Below are 15910 nucleotides of genomic sequence, written 5' to 3'. Positions count from 1 at the left end.
TCTCTACCCTAATCTAAAACATCCCATCAAAGAGGAGACTTAAACCAAAGGGACAATCACTAGTGAAGTTGAAAGTTTCATCTGATTTGGACGTTTCTCTGGGTGCTAAACCCACTAACCCATTTTGCCATCTTCGCTGAAGTTGGGTCTCAACTCAACTATTCCCCAAGACGTAAGCAACAGATTGAGCCTTGATTAGACATGCATAATGAAACCTGATTAAAAGCAAGTGTAATAATTAACCACTCTTTGTTTTTATATTTCTCTTCCTTTGGGTTCTAACAAGACGAAAAGGGCTTTCTTGAAATTGGAGCTGAACACTTGACTTACCTGTGGATTTGCAGCCAAGGGAAGTTGCTGACCGAAGCCAAGAAACAATCACATTAAGCAGAATGATTTAACTGGAGAGTCTCTGTCTTAAAGTCTCAAAACCAGCCGAAGTTAACTGGGAATAGAGGCACTCCGTCGCGTTGCTGCCGACACACCACGAGGCCCCGGAAACACCGCCATAAAGAGAAACACAAAATCTTTGTCCGTGGGAAGAGAGCATCATCAACTTCTGAAAAAGACGGACAATTTTTCGTTGCAAGAATTGGGTAAAATTGCCCATGTCATGTCAAACCCATCTCTTTCAAAAGCGTGCTATAAGATTGGCCCCATCTTCTTTCTTGGGGTTCTTGTCTTCTCTGCAAACCCAAATGAAAATTGAAACCTGGGAAGAGAGAGAGAGAGAGAGAGAAGCAGTGTCCGGTTGGGTTCAGGTCTGGTTTATTTGCCCAGAATTAATCTTGCTGTGACTGCAAAGTGCAAACCCACTCAAAATATTGTGCTTAAACACCTTTTCTGTGAGGTTAGGAGAGAGATGCGAAAGGAAAGAGACCGGATTAGAAAGGCTACGCGTGAGGGTTTATTTAAGACCGAACGTTTGTGTCTATGAAGCCATGGTTTCTCTTTTCTAGGGTCACAGAGAGAGAGAGAGAGAGAGAGAGAGGGACAAAACTAAAGTTAAAAAAGGACACAGTGGTCGTCCTTTTTTTCTTGTCAGATTCTCTCTCTCTCTCTCTACAGGAGGAGTGCTGCAGTTGCTGTAATTCCAAATGACCCACCACGCTGTTTCCCTCTGCAATTTCTGTGCGTTTTGACTTTCTTTTTCTAAAACCTAAACCGCTCGTATGTAGAGAGGTTCATCTGATACGAGTTTCTTCTCCAGCACTTTGATTGATAGAATGGAACATCCGTTCACGAGTATTCGGCAAGAAATCGTGGTATCTTGAGAAGAAGACGAGATTATATTCAAGAATCCAACATTTTTTTGAAATCTCCTGTTTGTAATTTGAATTTAAGTAGTTCAAGTGTAAATCCTGAGACATCGTCTTCAACGATTGTGCTAATTATCACATGTCAAGTCGTATATTTACTTTTTCTTTTCGGAATGACAAAACTATTCGCGAGATAATTGACTAGAGTAAATGATAGGTATCATATTCTCGTAACACCGAAAAGTCTCGATCCTTCGACGCCCATCTCATGATTTATTGAAATATATATAAACAAGCCAAAAGCAATACTAAATCTTAGGGTTAAATTAAATTTTAATAAAGAAAAAGATCATAGCTAGCCTTTTCTTTTAAATTATTATCAATTAGGTCTATAGTAGTGTCATGTGCAATGTAGGTTTCTTTTCCCTCTCCGAGAGATCTGTCCCTTTACATGACATAAAAGGAAACATGGCACTTTTCCAAATATATACACTGTTCTTGGTACGACCTAATTTTTTTTCTAGCATTAATCAGATTTAGAACCACAGGGTTCTTGAATCTTGACATAGACTATGATTATCTGATCACACGAGCAGCTTCCACGTTCAAAAGTGAATATCTTAAGTTATCTAAGAGAGTCATGCTGGGCAGGTGGGAACAATTTCCGAGCAAATGGACCGATTTAATTAAAAGGACTAAGGATTGATTATTTATATAAAATACGGACGAGAAGATCTCTTCGAAGCGATGCACCGTGGGATTTGGGATACGTGGCCAAGGCCTAACCAAGTTCTCGATGTACTTGTATATTGCTTCTTTGTTACGGCTTTTGACCTTTTGAATAGTAAACATAAATGGCTTTGAACTTTGACTCGATAAATAATATGATACATAAATTTTTAATTTATCAAATATGATTTTTGAATTTTAATCTATAGGGTAATGTCATTCATGAACTTCTAATTTAATATATGTTCAAGTTAGTCCATGAATCATATGAAAATATCTAATATTATTATACTATTAATTTAAATTCAGGAACAGTATAGTCTAAGGACTAGATTGAACATGAATTTAAAAGCTCATAGACCATATTGAATAAGTTGAAAGTTTAGAGACAACATTGCATATTGGGTTAAAGTTCAAAGACCACAATGAATAAATTAAAAGTTCATAAATCATATTGCACATTGGATCAAAGTTCATGAACCATTTGTGTCATTTTCCTTTTTTCCTTTTGTGTGTAAATACAAATTGTGCGACGCCAGAGAAAGTGTAGAGAAGTGAGAGATAACACAAGTGAGAACTTTAATGGATAAGTCGCTCGCCACTCGTAGGTAATTAACCTAAGAGATAAAAGCAATACTCGCCACTCGTAAGAATCCACCTAAGAGATAAGAGTAAACAAGAAATCCTTCTTATTCTTAAGTCAAAAGCTCAATTAGTTTTGAATAAAAAATAAGTCTTTTTCTAGTTATTCATCATAGCATGCTTATATAGATGAGCATGGAACAACCCTCCAAGCACAAGTAATTATCAAGACTCTTTGGAAAGACAAAAGACTCATAGGAAATACAAACAACATTTACTAGAAAACAACCATAAATAAATAAGGACAATAGAAACTTGAACAACACTTACTAGACCTTGAAGATATGAGAATTAAGTTTAATCGGTTGTGGGTCTCAATTCATTACTAGTTCCAAAGACTGAATTAATGGCCTTCATGTTTTTTCTAGGAACCGAACAACCTTCAACACATCGTGATCAATGAGTTCACTTGGAATTGACAATTGGCTTGCAAATCGACAACTTGTTAGTTGATCGATGAAATCGACAACTTGACGTCTTCAAGGAATGCTCCGGCATCACTGTGCATGTTGGTCATGGATTAGTACTTCATTAAATAAAGCTATTATCTTAGAAGATAGGGCTCAATACATGCAAGTGGATCTAATAACAAGGGGAGATTATTCTGAGTGTCTACTAAAGAAAGCTGGAGAGATGTCGGCCGTAGAAAATAAGGGCCTAGATATTACTGGGATATTGTTACTCTCGCATTTCTCTTTTTTCTTGGGAAAAATCTTCCGCGCACCGCGGATGTACAAACTCATCCACAAACGGGCCAACTTAGCCACATTTTCTAATCTCCTGTTATCGACCACGGTTGATCATGTGAAAGTGTGGTTAAACGGGTCCAACTTATGGATGAATTCGTACATCGTCAGTGCACAAATAGATTTTTCCTTCCTGAGATGTAGCGGACCATCGAACAAGTATTCGATGGTTCGAGTATGCATCTACCAAGCTCAAATTCTTCATCATGTACTCATTGGATCATACTTGGTCTCGACTCTAGAGTCTTAAGGCAGATTGTTGAAAGTTTACTAGTGACACACAATCACTTTATCAAATGGTGGATTCTTTATTTTCCATGTCAACAATGTGACTAAACGTGTCATGTATGGTTCAATTTCCCCTGGTAGCAATGTAAATGATGCTTGAAATACTATCTCCAAAATAAAATTACATCGAAAAAATAAACCCGCAACCCAAACTGAATACTTAGGTTTTAATTTTCTTTATTGAGTTTTCCTTCAACTATTTGGCACGAAATTATAATTCTTTTAAATTCTCCAGTTAATTAAAAGGTTAATATCACGAAAAATCTCAAACTGGTACTCATGTGACAAATTTATCCTAAATTAATTTTTAGGTAACTGAAAAACCCAAACTGTAATACGCGTGACACATTTACCATCCATTAGTTTTCGTCAAATTTTATCATAAAATTATTAAGTTAAATGAGATATAGCAATAACTTAGTTGACGGGGCAAGTTCACATGAAAACTCATATATATATATATATATATATATATATATATATATATATATATCTCTCTCTCTCTCTCTCTCTCTCTCTCTCTCAGTTGACGGGGCAAGTTCACATGAAAACTCATCTCTCTCTCTCTCTCTCTCTCTCTCTCTCTCTCTCTCTCTCTCTCTCTCTCACAGCACTCTAATCCTTCTTCGTCTTCCTCTTCATCAAGCATACTTCTTCATCGTCATCTTCGTCTTCGTGACTAGGCATTGAAACTCGTTCGAGCATAGTTTTATTTGTAGGGGTGAGCGGTTCCAGGTTCCGGGTAGGTTCCGCTTGGAACCTGGAACCTACCCGTCGGAACGTGGAACTTGGAACCTACCCTGTCACAGGTTCCAGGGTCGGTTCCAAGTTCCAACATGTTCTTTTTTTAAATTTGGGTTCCAGGTTACAATTCCATTCCATACAATACAATCAAACACCCCCCCTCGAAAAAAAGAAGAAGAAGAAAACCTATCATTCATAATAAATGTGCATAGCCAAATCATCCCCAGATGATTCACTATGATCAAAGCAAGAAGAAAGCCGAAACCTTGCATAATATCTCCAGTCACACGCTCACGCAAAATAAAGAAGTGCCAACGGATTAACAGAGAACACGATATTGTTGATTAGATTAAACATCGAGAATTAGATGACAGCGAGATTCAATTATTAGTTTGTACTTCCGCGTGGTACTATTATACATCAGGATTGTTAAATGCTTGGAAATGCACAACATTAGCTGAGAGGGCCTCATCTGATACTTTAAAGAAAATATCATCACACACTTCAGTAGGAAAATGGTCTTAAATCTATAAAAAAAAATTATGATATAATCATGCAATGTTTCAAAAAACAAAACATGTCGCGCAGTTTCAAAGTTAGTGTTCAGAGGATAAACCTATAACAGCCTCATTCCTATGAGAGGAGAAAAAGACAGAAACACAAGGAACTTTGAAACTTATAGGCGGCACTCCACACTTGTGCCATGGTTGCAGAAAGGGCACCAAGAGCTGTATCAAGTCTGTCCATCCTCTTCTTAGGAGGTGGCTTTGCCCGAGACTTTCTCTTCCCCATAGCTCTAGTTCCTTCTGCTTTTAGTCTACAATCAATCAAACATGATAAATCCACAAATCCCAAATGTAATGCTCATACAGGCCTAACCCTGGCACCCGTGCATTCAATCTATGCAGTTCAGGTCAATAATACAGGCTAGAATTACTTATCACACAAAAGTTTAAAATTTGTAATCTAGAATAAAAAGGGCATTCAAAAGTCAATTTAAGCAAAGAAAAATAAAATTAGAAACGGAGAAGCCCGGAAAGAGTAATCTCCACCCGATAATAAAAACCCAATTGAGAACTCTTACTATTGTGATGAATGGAAAATATGCCTCGTGTGAAATTCTTTCGATTCTACTCTAGTTTCTCGGAAAGATAAGGAAATCGATGCACTACGAGAAAACATTAAAAACCCCTTTTTATTCGGTTTCACTCAAAAAGATCACAGATCAGACAAAAGTCTTCCTCTATCATGCCATTATAAGAGTCGACTACCCTTCCACGAAAAGCCTCAAACAATTCAAACCAATCTCTCTATCGATCCAAAATCGCGAAAGAACAATTCTTTCCCCTGATTCTTCCATACCCGCTCAGTCCCAATCAAAAACGCAGAAAAGACAACAATTCCAATGAATTTCACAATTAGTGCCTGGTTTTTCACAAGAAATCGAAAGACAAAGACGACCCAGAAGACCGAAACCTCCCTATTCGATCGTGAACACCGAACTACGCGCAATCTACGAAGAGATTAGCAATGCATCAACGAACAAAGCCCAATCGAGTCATTCAAGAATCAAAAGGAGAGCAAGAATATGTACCGAGATCGATGAACAATGCTGCGGTTCTTGAAACGAGAGCACAAACCCTAGGCCCCGAGAGAAAATTTGAGAGATTTGGGAAGGCAATGAGGCACATGGCCGGTATTTATAAGGTAGGGTCGATGTTTAATCTAATCGGAGCGACGGAGCTTGAGAGGAGGAAGACGGCGGCGAGCCCGAATAATTGGAGCGAATCCATGTGGGGAGATCACAGACTGCGGCGAAGAGAGGCGGAGCGAGGCGGAAGTGGGAGAGAACCGTGGAAGCAAGCGGAGCGAGGGCGAGGTGGAAGCGGAAGCGGGAGCGAGGAGCGAGGCGGAAGCGGAAGTGGGAGGGAGCTTTGGAGGATCGGGTGTGATTCAGGAGGAGAGGGGAGCATTTGGGAATTAGGGTTTCTAATACTAAGTTTATGTTTTTGGTTCCAGTTCCGGTTTAGGTTCCAGGTTCCTATAGGAACCGGGAATCGGAACCGAAACAGCCGGTTCCTAAAAATGGGGAACCGGGAACCGGAGCCTCTATCCATGGAACTTGGAACCGAACCGGATCCACCGGGTCCGGTTCTACCCTGGAACCGCGCTCACCCCTACTTATTTGTTTTCAAATTAGGGCTAATTGAGAAACAAAGGGAGAGAGTTATGAATTTTCACATAGACTTGCCATGTCAACTGAGTTATTGTCATGTGTTATCAAGCTTAGCAATTTCACAGGAAAATTTGACGAAAACTAACGGAGGGTAAATGTATCACGCATGTACCGATTTGAGATTTTTGGTGGTTTGGGGTAGATTATCGCAGGTATACCAGTTTTGGATTTTTGGTAATCTAAAAATTAATTTGGAGTAAATTTGTCACATGTATACCAGTTTATAATTTTTCTTGATACTAACTCTTAATTAATATATGAAACGAACTTATCTTCCCAAATAAAATATTCTTTAAGTTCGATCACCGTGCTTAGACATAAATAAGATAGATAATTCTATAAACATCTTAATTTGACGATTCGAAATTGGTTTGGAGAAAGTTAAATTAGAACCAAATCGAGGGTGCGTTTATTTGAACGAAAGAATTTTCCACGAAATTAATTTCCTAATCTTTATACACGTTTGGTTTGCTGAAAATGATCGGTAAGCGGAAATCATTATATTTAGGTGTTTAGGACGTTTGAGGGTCCGAGGACACCGCATGATGGAGAGAATAAAGCGAAGATCGGGATAAGGATCTCAGTGACCACCCACCCACCCAGTCAATCCCTTGCGAGCCAAACAGTTACCAACTCTGTTGCAAAACAGTGTCCACAAGTGATGTTTTAGACTCACCCACGTGTGCATTGCTCGTGGAAATCATTAGATTTCATTAGCACATGTTGCTAGATCTCACCATCTTTTTTGTGGAGATTGAGATTCCGAGCAATTGACATTCTAATGATTGATTGGATGGACTATCACATATGCTTCGATAGCACCTGTAATTTCTCCATCTGGATGTCTACAAGTCCTCCGCGGCCGTAGAGGCGTATTCCTTATGGATGCACGCACTCGGACATGACGATCGAAAGTGGCGTACAGAGCCCAGCACATCAAAATCGGAATTCGTCACACGCTTTTACTCTTGTGGAGCCAAGACTATACGCTCTTTGCCTGCGTGCATGTGTACCTCCGGTGAATGGACGGCGATCGGCGATGTATAACTTCGAGAATGAATGGGCTCGATCCGTATCGTTTCGGGAGTACCAAATAAAAGGATGCATAGGTTGTTGGCCGTCCTACAGAGGATGTGGTTTTTTTTTTTTTTTTTCAGAAGAGTGCAATTTTCATTAGCTAACTCAAAGAGTTCGGGTACAAAAAACTAGATTCAGAACATAGATTGTCCCGTACGCGTGGGCATTGAGCAAGTGCTTTAGGGTTTCGACCAAAGCTAAAGTCCCCATTTGCTCGGCCGGGCTTGCTCTTATCGATTTCGCAAAACCATCCACCAGTTCTCCATGGCTATTACGGCAGACGCGGCGGTTATTGGGTTGAATCTGAAGTGGATTGAGAAGACTATTTGGAAGCTCGTGCTCCACTTCACCATTTGAACAATATTCATTACAAATTTTCCCTATTCAAGTTAGGTCTAAAGACCGAGATTCATCGAGAACTAATGCCTCGAAGGAATTAAAGACCGACATGGGACACAATCCATTGAAGAAATTCAAGGATGTGCCGAGCAGCCTCATTGGGCCAGAACACCCGTGTTACAAAAATCACTTAGACACAACCAAGAGATTCCCCTGCTAGCTGATGATTCACTAATTACTAGATGAGCACGAGATTGAGACCAAATCAATCTGCGAACCAACCGGAATGCAATGTCCAGCCTTTGCGGGAAACATTCGTCAACTGTCCGCTGCCGAGCCCCCACGGTCACAGCCACACAAAAAATGTCTACTGCATCGGCATAACCTTTACCATAGCCGGTACTGGCCAGAACAATAGAAACCAGCAATGATATTATGCTAATCAAGTAAGTCTACACTAAACATGTTCTTTTGGGCTTTCTGCGATTTCCTTTCTAGGAATGGCTAACTAAAACACCGATATCGGCTATCTGAGGTACCAACTCCCAGCTCCATCATCAACACTAGCTGCAGTTCGCTGATGATTAACAAATGGACCTTATTAACAATCTTCGACAAATTACAAGTACGCTATCTCGGCGTGTGTCGGATATTTCCAAAAGTCATTTAACATATCTCCAAGACAGATCCACATGTATTTTTCAAAATAAACACCTCGTTCACAGAACTCTGCAAATGAGAAAGAAACCATCTCGACTGTTGCAGCAGCTTGTGAGCTAAAAAGAACCGCAAGAATTTAGTTGCTGCCGATACCTCTTCCTAAGAAATGCAAAGCATGCTGAATAAGACCTGCAGGAAAACCAAATTACAAGCTTCAAGCTTGACTCACAACATTTCTATGCCTAAGTTTTCAGAAGTCGGGATTCATAATATTCAATTACTGACCAGTCGAATTTCGCATGAAACAGGACGAGAATCAAAACAGTAATGAAAAAACCCGATGAAGATGCAAAACGGCCATAGCAATATAGAAAAGCAACTGCAAATACTAAACCTTCAGGGGAACAACAAATTGCAAATGATAAACATCACAACATCTGGAACAGTTCATGAAAAGGCGAAACCATCCAAGTCCAACATGCTTTTCCCACAAGCAATTTCACTCGCATGAGTAAATTTCCTTTCAACAAAGAAAGACAACTTCCTCGAGTAAGCTTTAAAACACTGCAGCATGTTCGAAATAAGAAAGAAGCTCGCTTGTTGGAGGATTTACATGATGTGAATAACTGCAGAACGCCCTCTCACTATCGCATTCTCGTTTTCAACTGGAACATATACGAAATTCCTAAATCTCAATAAAAGGCGCAGCTATAATAAAAACATTAGGGTACTACTAATCATGGTAATCAGTGCACTTTCGGAAACCCCTTTTGCCATCACAAAGTGCCTAAAACATCTGATCGGAACACTGACAAACCCCCCTCGGATCAGGACCATTAGGGAGGCTTAAGCGACTTCGGTCAATTCTTGTTACATCAACATTTGCAATAGAACGGCGCGCGACTACCACCGACTGCATCCTACCCTGTCACCTATCTCTCACAAGAAGATCAAATTGGCGTTGCAATGAATCAACCACAAAAGCACATCAAATGGGGTGACCCAAAATGAAGCACCTTGAAAACCAGGAGCCAAAACAACCCAAGCAAAGCCAAACAATTTCACACACCATGCAAACACTCCTAATTCCAATGGCAACTCCATCTCGAAGCCGAAGATTATCAAACAAATGCATCCCCATTTATGCACAGAGCAATTCAAAACCCTAGCAACAGAAGCGGGCAAATTGAATCATCCAACCGCACTAAGCATCGCTCGCTCGCTCACCGCGTTCATTCGTCGTCTCCGAAGAGGAGCCGGAGCCGCGAGGCCAAGAGCCCGGTGGGGTCCAGCGACGCCTCGCGCCGGAGGCCGCGCTTGACGTTGCCCGCGCGATCGGCGAGCGACTCCCGCTCCTCCCGGAGGGCGGCGGTGTCCTCGAGGAGGCCGTGGATGCGGTACTTCTGGCCCAGCGACCGGAGGCTCAGGAGGAGGATCCCGGTCATGGCGGCGAACTGGATGAAGCTGTGCTTGTGCTTCCTCGCGTTGGCGAAGAGCCCCAGGCCCCTCCCGGGGCTTCGGGTGGTGGAAGGAGACGCCGAGCTCGGGACCGCCATGGGAGGAGAGGAGAGATGGAGGTCGGCAGCGGCGGCGGCGGATGAAACGACGGTTTGCGACGGTCTGAGTTCTGGCTTTTCGAGTTTCAGCTGAGAAGTCTTGAGGGACCGGGTCGGGTCGGGTCGGGCCGGACGCCCGATCACGAAAATGGATAATATCCGCCCCGTTTTTGCTCTATGTTTTTAACCTTAGCTTTCTGGGATATTTGGATATAGAACTATACCTTAATAACCAACTAATTTATCCAATCAAATAGATTCGGACACCGATTTTCGAAGGTAATTCTTCAACTAATTTTGCTAAAGTACGATGGGTCCAAGTAATATAACCGACATTCAAATTTTTTTTTTCTATCACTGGTTAAGCGTATAAAATCTCATAGCAGATTAAGAAATCGATATAGAATCAAAGATGGCGAATTTCATCGATTACCTGGAATGAGTTTTGGTTCAGATTTAACAATCACTTGATGCTGTCCAGTGCAGGGTCGATGACATCCAAGAATCCCGTGACTCGAGAAGCGTCGTCGACCAATTCAGTTCGCCGTAGCATAAATGAAAGAAATTTCTTGTCGTGTGTCTATGGCACTAATGGACTAAACAGAACCTCAAAGCAACAGTACTGTACATGAAACTGAGTTTCTGCTAAACTTCTCATGCAGGCAATTGAAGAGAGTTAAAGAACAGTAACTGTTATTGATGAAGAGATTCTAGAAGTTTAGACATGATAAATCAAAACCAGTTTGCTTAGGCTAAGGAATTACTTCACCTGCTGGAAGTACGAGTTTCGAATCTCCTCAGCACGAACAGAGTTACTTCGCTCCTCCTCTTCCGGAGATGCCCGGGTCATCCTCGTGATATAACTCTGGGAGTTTATGTTCAGGGAGGATCTAAGCAATCTCCTAGCTGCTGATAGGTTACTAATCCTCTGCTCCGAAACTCCCCAGTCCTGCAATTTATAACCAGGGCGTCGTATAAGTACACAGACGGAGCTACGGAGCTACGAAGCTCACAGAGCTTCATTGCCAGAGCTCCACCTGTGAATATGGAGTTACTTACCTGGAGAAATCGAGCAGCACTTTCTGTCGTCGAATCAATTGACGATGCTCTCCGGTATAGCTTCCTGGCAGTGGAGATCTTTCCTCCTTTCCACACCATCCACCCCCAAAGCCTGAAGATGCCAGAATTCCAAGTATAGAGTCAACCTGAAGATGGTTGACAACACAGGAGCTGGCAGAGAATTTTGAGTCTCTGGAGGAGTTGAGCTAAGTGGATTGCACTTACAAAGAAGAAAAGTCTTCTTGCAATCCAAACTGCTTGATGCTTCGGATCCAATGCAGATGCTCTCCTGCACAACACCCGAGCAAGATTTGCAGTTGAGTGCTTATGCTCCAATAAAGCAAGAGATTGCAGGAGAACAGGATCCCTTTTGATTAAGCGCACGACCAATTTTCAGAAGCTTTCTTGCCTTCTCGATGTTCCCCATGCTTGCTTCAAAAAATCCCCAAACATGCCAAGCGAACCTGTTGGGCTTGCCTGGACTGCTCTCTAACAAAACAAAAGAACAAAGAGATGACGAAAAGAAATCATTATGACATAATCTCAAAAGAAGGATAGAGAATTATAAAAGACACCACGGGCTATTCGCACTACGCTCTCTTTTAAACGTTTGAAACAATCACTTGCATCAAGCGACAAGAACAGTTGCCTCAAATAATATTCTAGCAGCTAAGTTGTTTTCAAGTTGTATCTCCATCTGTGCCCACGCCTGTTCACATGAACTCGATAATCAAAACCAAGATAACAATACGAGACCCGGACGGAGAAAAGGAAATCTCAGCTAAGTAGTAAAGGTCTGCAGAAAAACTCACAAGCCAACTGGCACAGCTTTTAGGATTACATCTAGTTGTCTGCTTGAATGAATATCGGGCTTGTTCGCACCGGCTAGATCTCACTTCCAACCGTGCGAGTGTTTGGTATATATGCTAGTTGCCACCGCAGTATTTAAGACCTTGAGCAAGCGAATGCCTTCCCTTCTCAACATTCCCCTGTTTAAGCTCCCAAACTGCCCATCCATGCCAGGCAGCAATATGTCTCTCGTCAGCGACTGTAGCCGCGTCAAACGATTCTCTCGCTCTCCTCACGTTCCCTAACTTGTTCTCCAATGCAGCCCAGCACTGCTTGAAGAGAAATGGAATTGAAGCAGGGGAAACAAGATAGGCCAGTGAAGTTCATTGAGTAAATCCAGCATGACAAAGAAGAAGCACATCTATAGCAACCTACAACTACGGCTACTGGGGACCTTCGACAGGAAATACAAGAGCATTGGAAAGTTCTCGGATGTGGCAGAAGATGTTTCAAATTGCTTTTTATATCAATCACCTATAACAGCTCCAAATTTTGCCAGTTAATCCAGATTTCTTCACAATAGCAAATACTCCCCTCAGGTTATGAAACAATTCTTGCAGATTATGGCTTGCACATCTCAATGGAATTTATGTTAGGATTCGAATCTTTTACCTCCACCCCTTTTTGTTGTTCAACCACAAAAGAGAGACTAACCTGCCATATATAAGGATTTTCGCCTCGAGTAGCTTGGCAACCTTTCTCATACACTGCTCTTGCCTCGCTCGTTCTCGATCGCTTGCACAATATCTTCCCAAATGTCATGTAAGAGTTTTTTTTTTACGTGGATTATATTAATTGAGATTGATATTTATCGTTTTACAGGGTTGGCCTAACAAAGTAAGATATAAAGATTCTTAATTAATCTAATATGGGATTGACTAGTGTGGGTCAAATAAAGCCCGACCTATGATGAGAGGGTCTGTGGCTGAAAACTCTATAAATAGTGCTCAAGTCTCTCCTTTAAACCCTGATGCACAAATAAGCTCACATAAGGAGTAATTAGAGAATGCAATGGTGATGAGGTAATCTTATTGAACCAATGATACAAAAGGTAATACAAGAGAAGCACTTGTGCTCAGGATCATTGCTATTCTGCATCAAGAACGATGGATCCAAAATCAAGTGCGTAAATCCCTTTTCTCAATCACTGTGTTCTGGTTATGAAGATTTTGGGGTGCCATTTTCACGGCTTACATGTCACATAAGCTGGACCATCTTCGGGCCAAAACTGTAAACACCCTTAAATGACAAACTGGTGTTTCTGTAGAGATTGGTGGGCACAAAATAAATGGAAATAATCGACTTCATTTCGCAAGAAATAAAATCTCGAATGCTAGTACGTGATTTACTCCGGCATTACACTGCTTGCACTCTCGTGGGAACCATGTTCACTACACTCATAATTAGGAGGCTCTCCCTCACAAAGGCTCACATAACTTGGGCCGATTTCGCAATTTTTAACATTGTTGGTCCTGGGGCCACCGCTAGGTCTCGAGAAAAAGGCCCAATGATGGGCTTGACTGAGCCACTTGGGCCGTCCAAGGCCCAGTAAGGTCCACTAGTTACTACGTTGGCCCACCACCCATTTTCTTCGCACTTTCATCACAAAAGAAGCTGGAAAATTACAAAACAGTCCTAAACCTATTGCAATTATGCAAATTCAGTTCTAAACCTTTTTTTTCTACCAATTTAGTCATAAATATTTTGTATTTGTGCAAATTCAGTTCATTCGGCTAATTTTGGCCAGACGGCACTGACGTGGACGCCGGCCGTTCGGCCAATGCTAATGTTGCAATTTTTTTTTTATTTTTGTATTCTATTTCTTTCCTTTTCTTTTTCATTTTTTTTCTTTTTCTTCCTTCGTTTTTTTTCTCCCTTCATCTTCAACTACTGGCTAGAAGCAGGGGTCGGCGAGGTCAACCTCGTTCGTCCCTAGCGAGGCTCGAACTCACCGTCGCTGGGTGAGGTCAATCTCGCCAGCGACAGCGAGGCCAAGCTTCGCGAGATTTGGCGAGGTCGAGCTTCACCCAGCCAAGGCGATGCTCGTCCTCGCCAATTATTGCGAGACCAGTGATTGGGCAAAGAGGCGAGGTTCGAACTCGCCAGCAACTGGCAAGGTCGGCCTCGCCCTCTCAGGGGAGGCTCGTCCTCGTCGTCGCTAGCGCGGACTAGCCTCGCCATGCCTAGGCGAGACTCACCCTTGCCAGAGGCTGATGGGGCCAACCTCGCCGGTCGCCTGATGAAGGGAGGAAATAAAAAAGAAAGGGAAAGAAAAGAAAAAAAAGGAAAAAAGAAAAGAAAAGAATTATTAAAAAATCGAAAAAAATGTTTAAAAAATTGCCACGTCATCGTTTGCCGGCCAACCAAAATTAGCCGGATGGATTGAAATGGCACAAATGCAAAAAGTTTAAGAATGAATTGGTATAATTGCAATAAATTTAGGACTGTTTTGATAATTTTCCCCAAAAGAAGCTATAGATCAAAATTAAGTGTTTCTTGACCAAGCTGTTGGAGTTACCTTTCTCGGAGAAGAGCAAGAGAGGCGGTGGCAAGGGTGGCGAAGACTTGGCGATGGGTGACCAGCACCAATGGGCTCATTCCACTCTCCATTGCCAACTTCTACACGATTAGTATGTTTACGATACTTATCACTCCTTTCTTACTTTTCTCACTTTTTCTCTTTGCCATTTCCATGCATGCATTGTCATGCACATGTCGGCCAAATCTTCATCAGTTGGGAGAACGTGCATCTCACATGCCAGTTTCGTGCATCTTATGTGCCTTTTTCGTGCATCTCACGTGCCACTTCATGAGACGCACGTACTCTTTAATCGGCAAATATTTGGTTTGCTAGTGAGTTCGGACAAAGTTTGCTAGCGATGGATCCCGATGTTGATGTTGAAAGTAACTCTTGGACACCGATCGAATGATCGATTTTTTTCTGCTAAATTATGATGGGTCCGAGTAATTTAACCAAACGAGAAAGTCAAATTGGATCGTTTTCTTGTACTTAATTGTTATCATGTTGAACATTGTTGCCGTTTCCGTGTGCCTGAGGCTGCAACTCCAACTCTTCTCTCTCTTTATCCGCTGCTGCTGCCATCTCTACTAGTTTTGCCGCCTTATCCTTTCCCCATAGAACAGAGTAGAGGCCGGCAATGATCAATGTAGATCCCACCAATCTGAAATCAAAAGACACGAAGAATGAAGAACTCTCAGTGAACTTCATTGCAATTTGTAAACAGTTCTAACATCAAATGGATTGGGAAAGTCAAAACCGTAGCACTGTTGAACTTACATTCGACAGATAATTCCTCATGAAGAAGTGTCGAGCTCATGATGGCTGCGATGACCAGAGAAACAAAGGGTGAAGACCGCGGTGTACAGAGGACCCATTATCTTGATGCACCAGGACGTAATGCAAAATGCCATGGCGGAACATATGCAACCCTGAATTTAAATCCCTAACATTACTTTAGTGCACAAACTTCCCTAATAAATCATTCGCTAAAATTCACCTACAGCATAAAAAAGCCGAGATAAGGCGGATTCCCTATCTTAGTGACCACACAGCGACATGGTGCTTAACGGCTGCACACTCGATGCTAGCCACGAGACAAACTAATGTCATGGTGGTATAAGGGCCCAGAAACTTGGCATTCAGTTTCGCCTGAATGCAACACAAAACACGCATCACGAATTAGTTCCTTTCATGAACTGATGAAA

General features: G+C 41.8%; 1 protein-coding gene and 1 pseudogene across 2 annotated transcripts; both read right to left on the bottom strand.

The window, feature by feature from the left end:
- Window positions 1-8463: 8463 nt before the first annotated feature.
- LOC115683285 (uncharacterized) lies at window positions 8464-10356 on the bottom strand. Of its 2 annotated transcripts, XM_056302319.1 has the most exons (3): window positions 9948-10356; window positions 8874-8909; window positions 8464-8789 (listed from the first exon to the last, which is right to left on the bottom strand). In XM_056302319.1, the coding sequence occupies exon 1, from the start codon at window positions 10274-10276 to the stop codon at window positions 9953-9955; it is 324 nt and encodes a 107-aa protein (XP_056158294.1). In that variant the 5' UTR covers window positions 10277-10356; the 3' UTR covers window positions 8464-8789; window positions 8874-8909; window positions 9948-9952. The 2 variants fall into 2 exon arrangements, with proteins under 2 accessions (XP_056158294.1, XP_030463616.2); XM_030607756.2 differs by having other exon boundaries at window positions 8464-8909; window positions 9948-10355.
- A 326-nt stretch (window positions 10357-10682) lies between these two features.
- On the bottom strand, window positions 10683-12946 carry LOC115679122 (protein high chlorophyll fluorescent 107-like; annotated as a pseudogene).
- Between the last annotated feature and the right edge of the window lie 2964 nt (window positions 12947-15910).

This window comes from Syzygium oleosum, unplaced genomic scaffold, assembly GCF_021117445.2.
Source record: "Syzygium oleosum isolate NSW1041296 unplaced genomic scaffold, Sole_v2.1 Sole_v2.01, whole genome shotgun sequence".
Classification (NCBI taxonomy): domain Eukaryota; kingdom Viridiplantae; phylum Streptophyta; class Magnoliopsida; order Myrtales; family Myrtaceae; genus Syzygium; species Syzygium oleosum.
The sequence above is the reverse complement of the archived record's forward strand: the minus strand, read 5'-3'. Positions and strand labels throughout refer to the sequence as shown.

Excerpts from the sequence above, each read along its gene's own strand:
- LOC115683285 (XM_056302319.1), bottom strand. The coding sequence starts at position 10,276 with ATGGCGGTCCCGAGCTCGGCGTCTCCTTCCACCACCCGAAGCCCCGGG.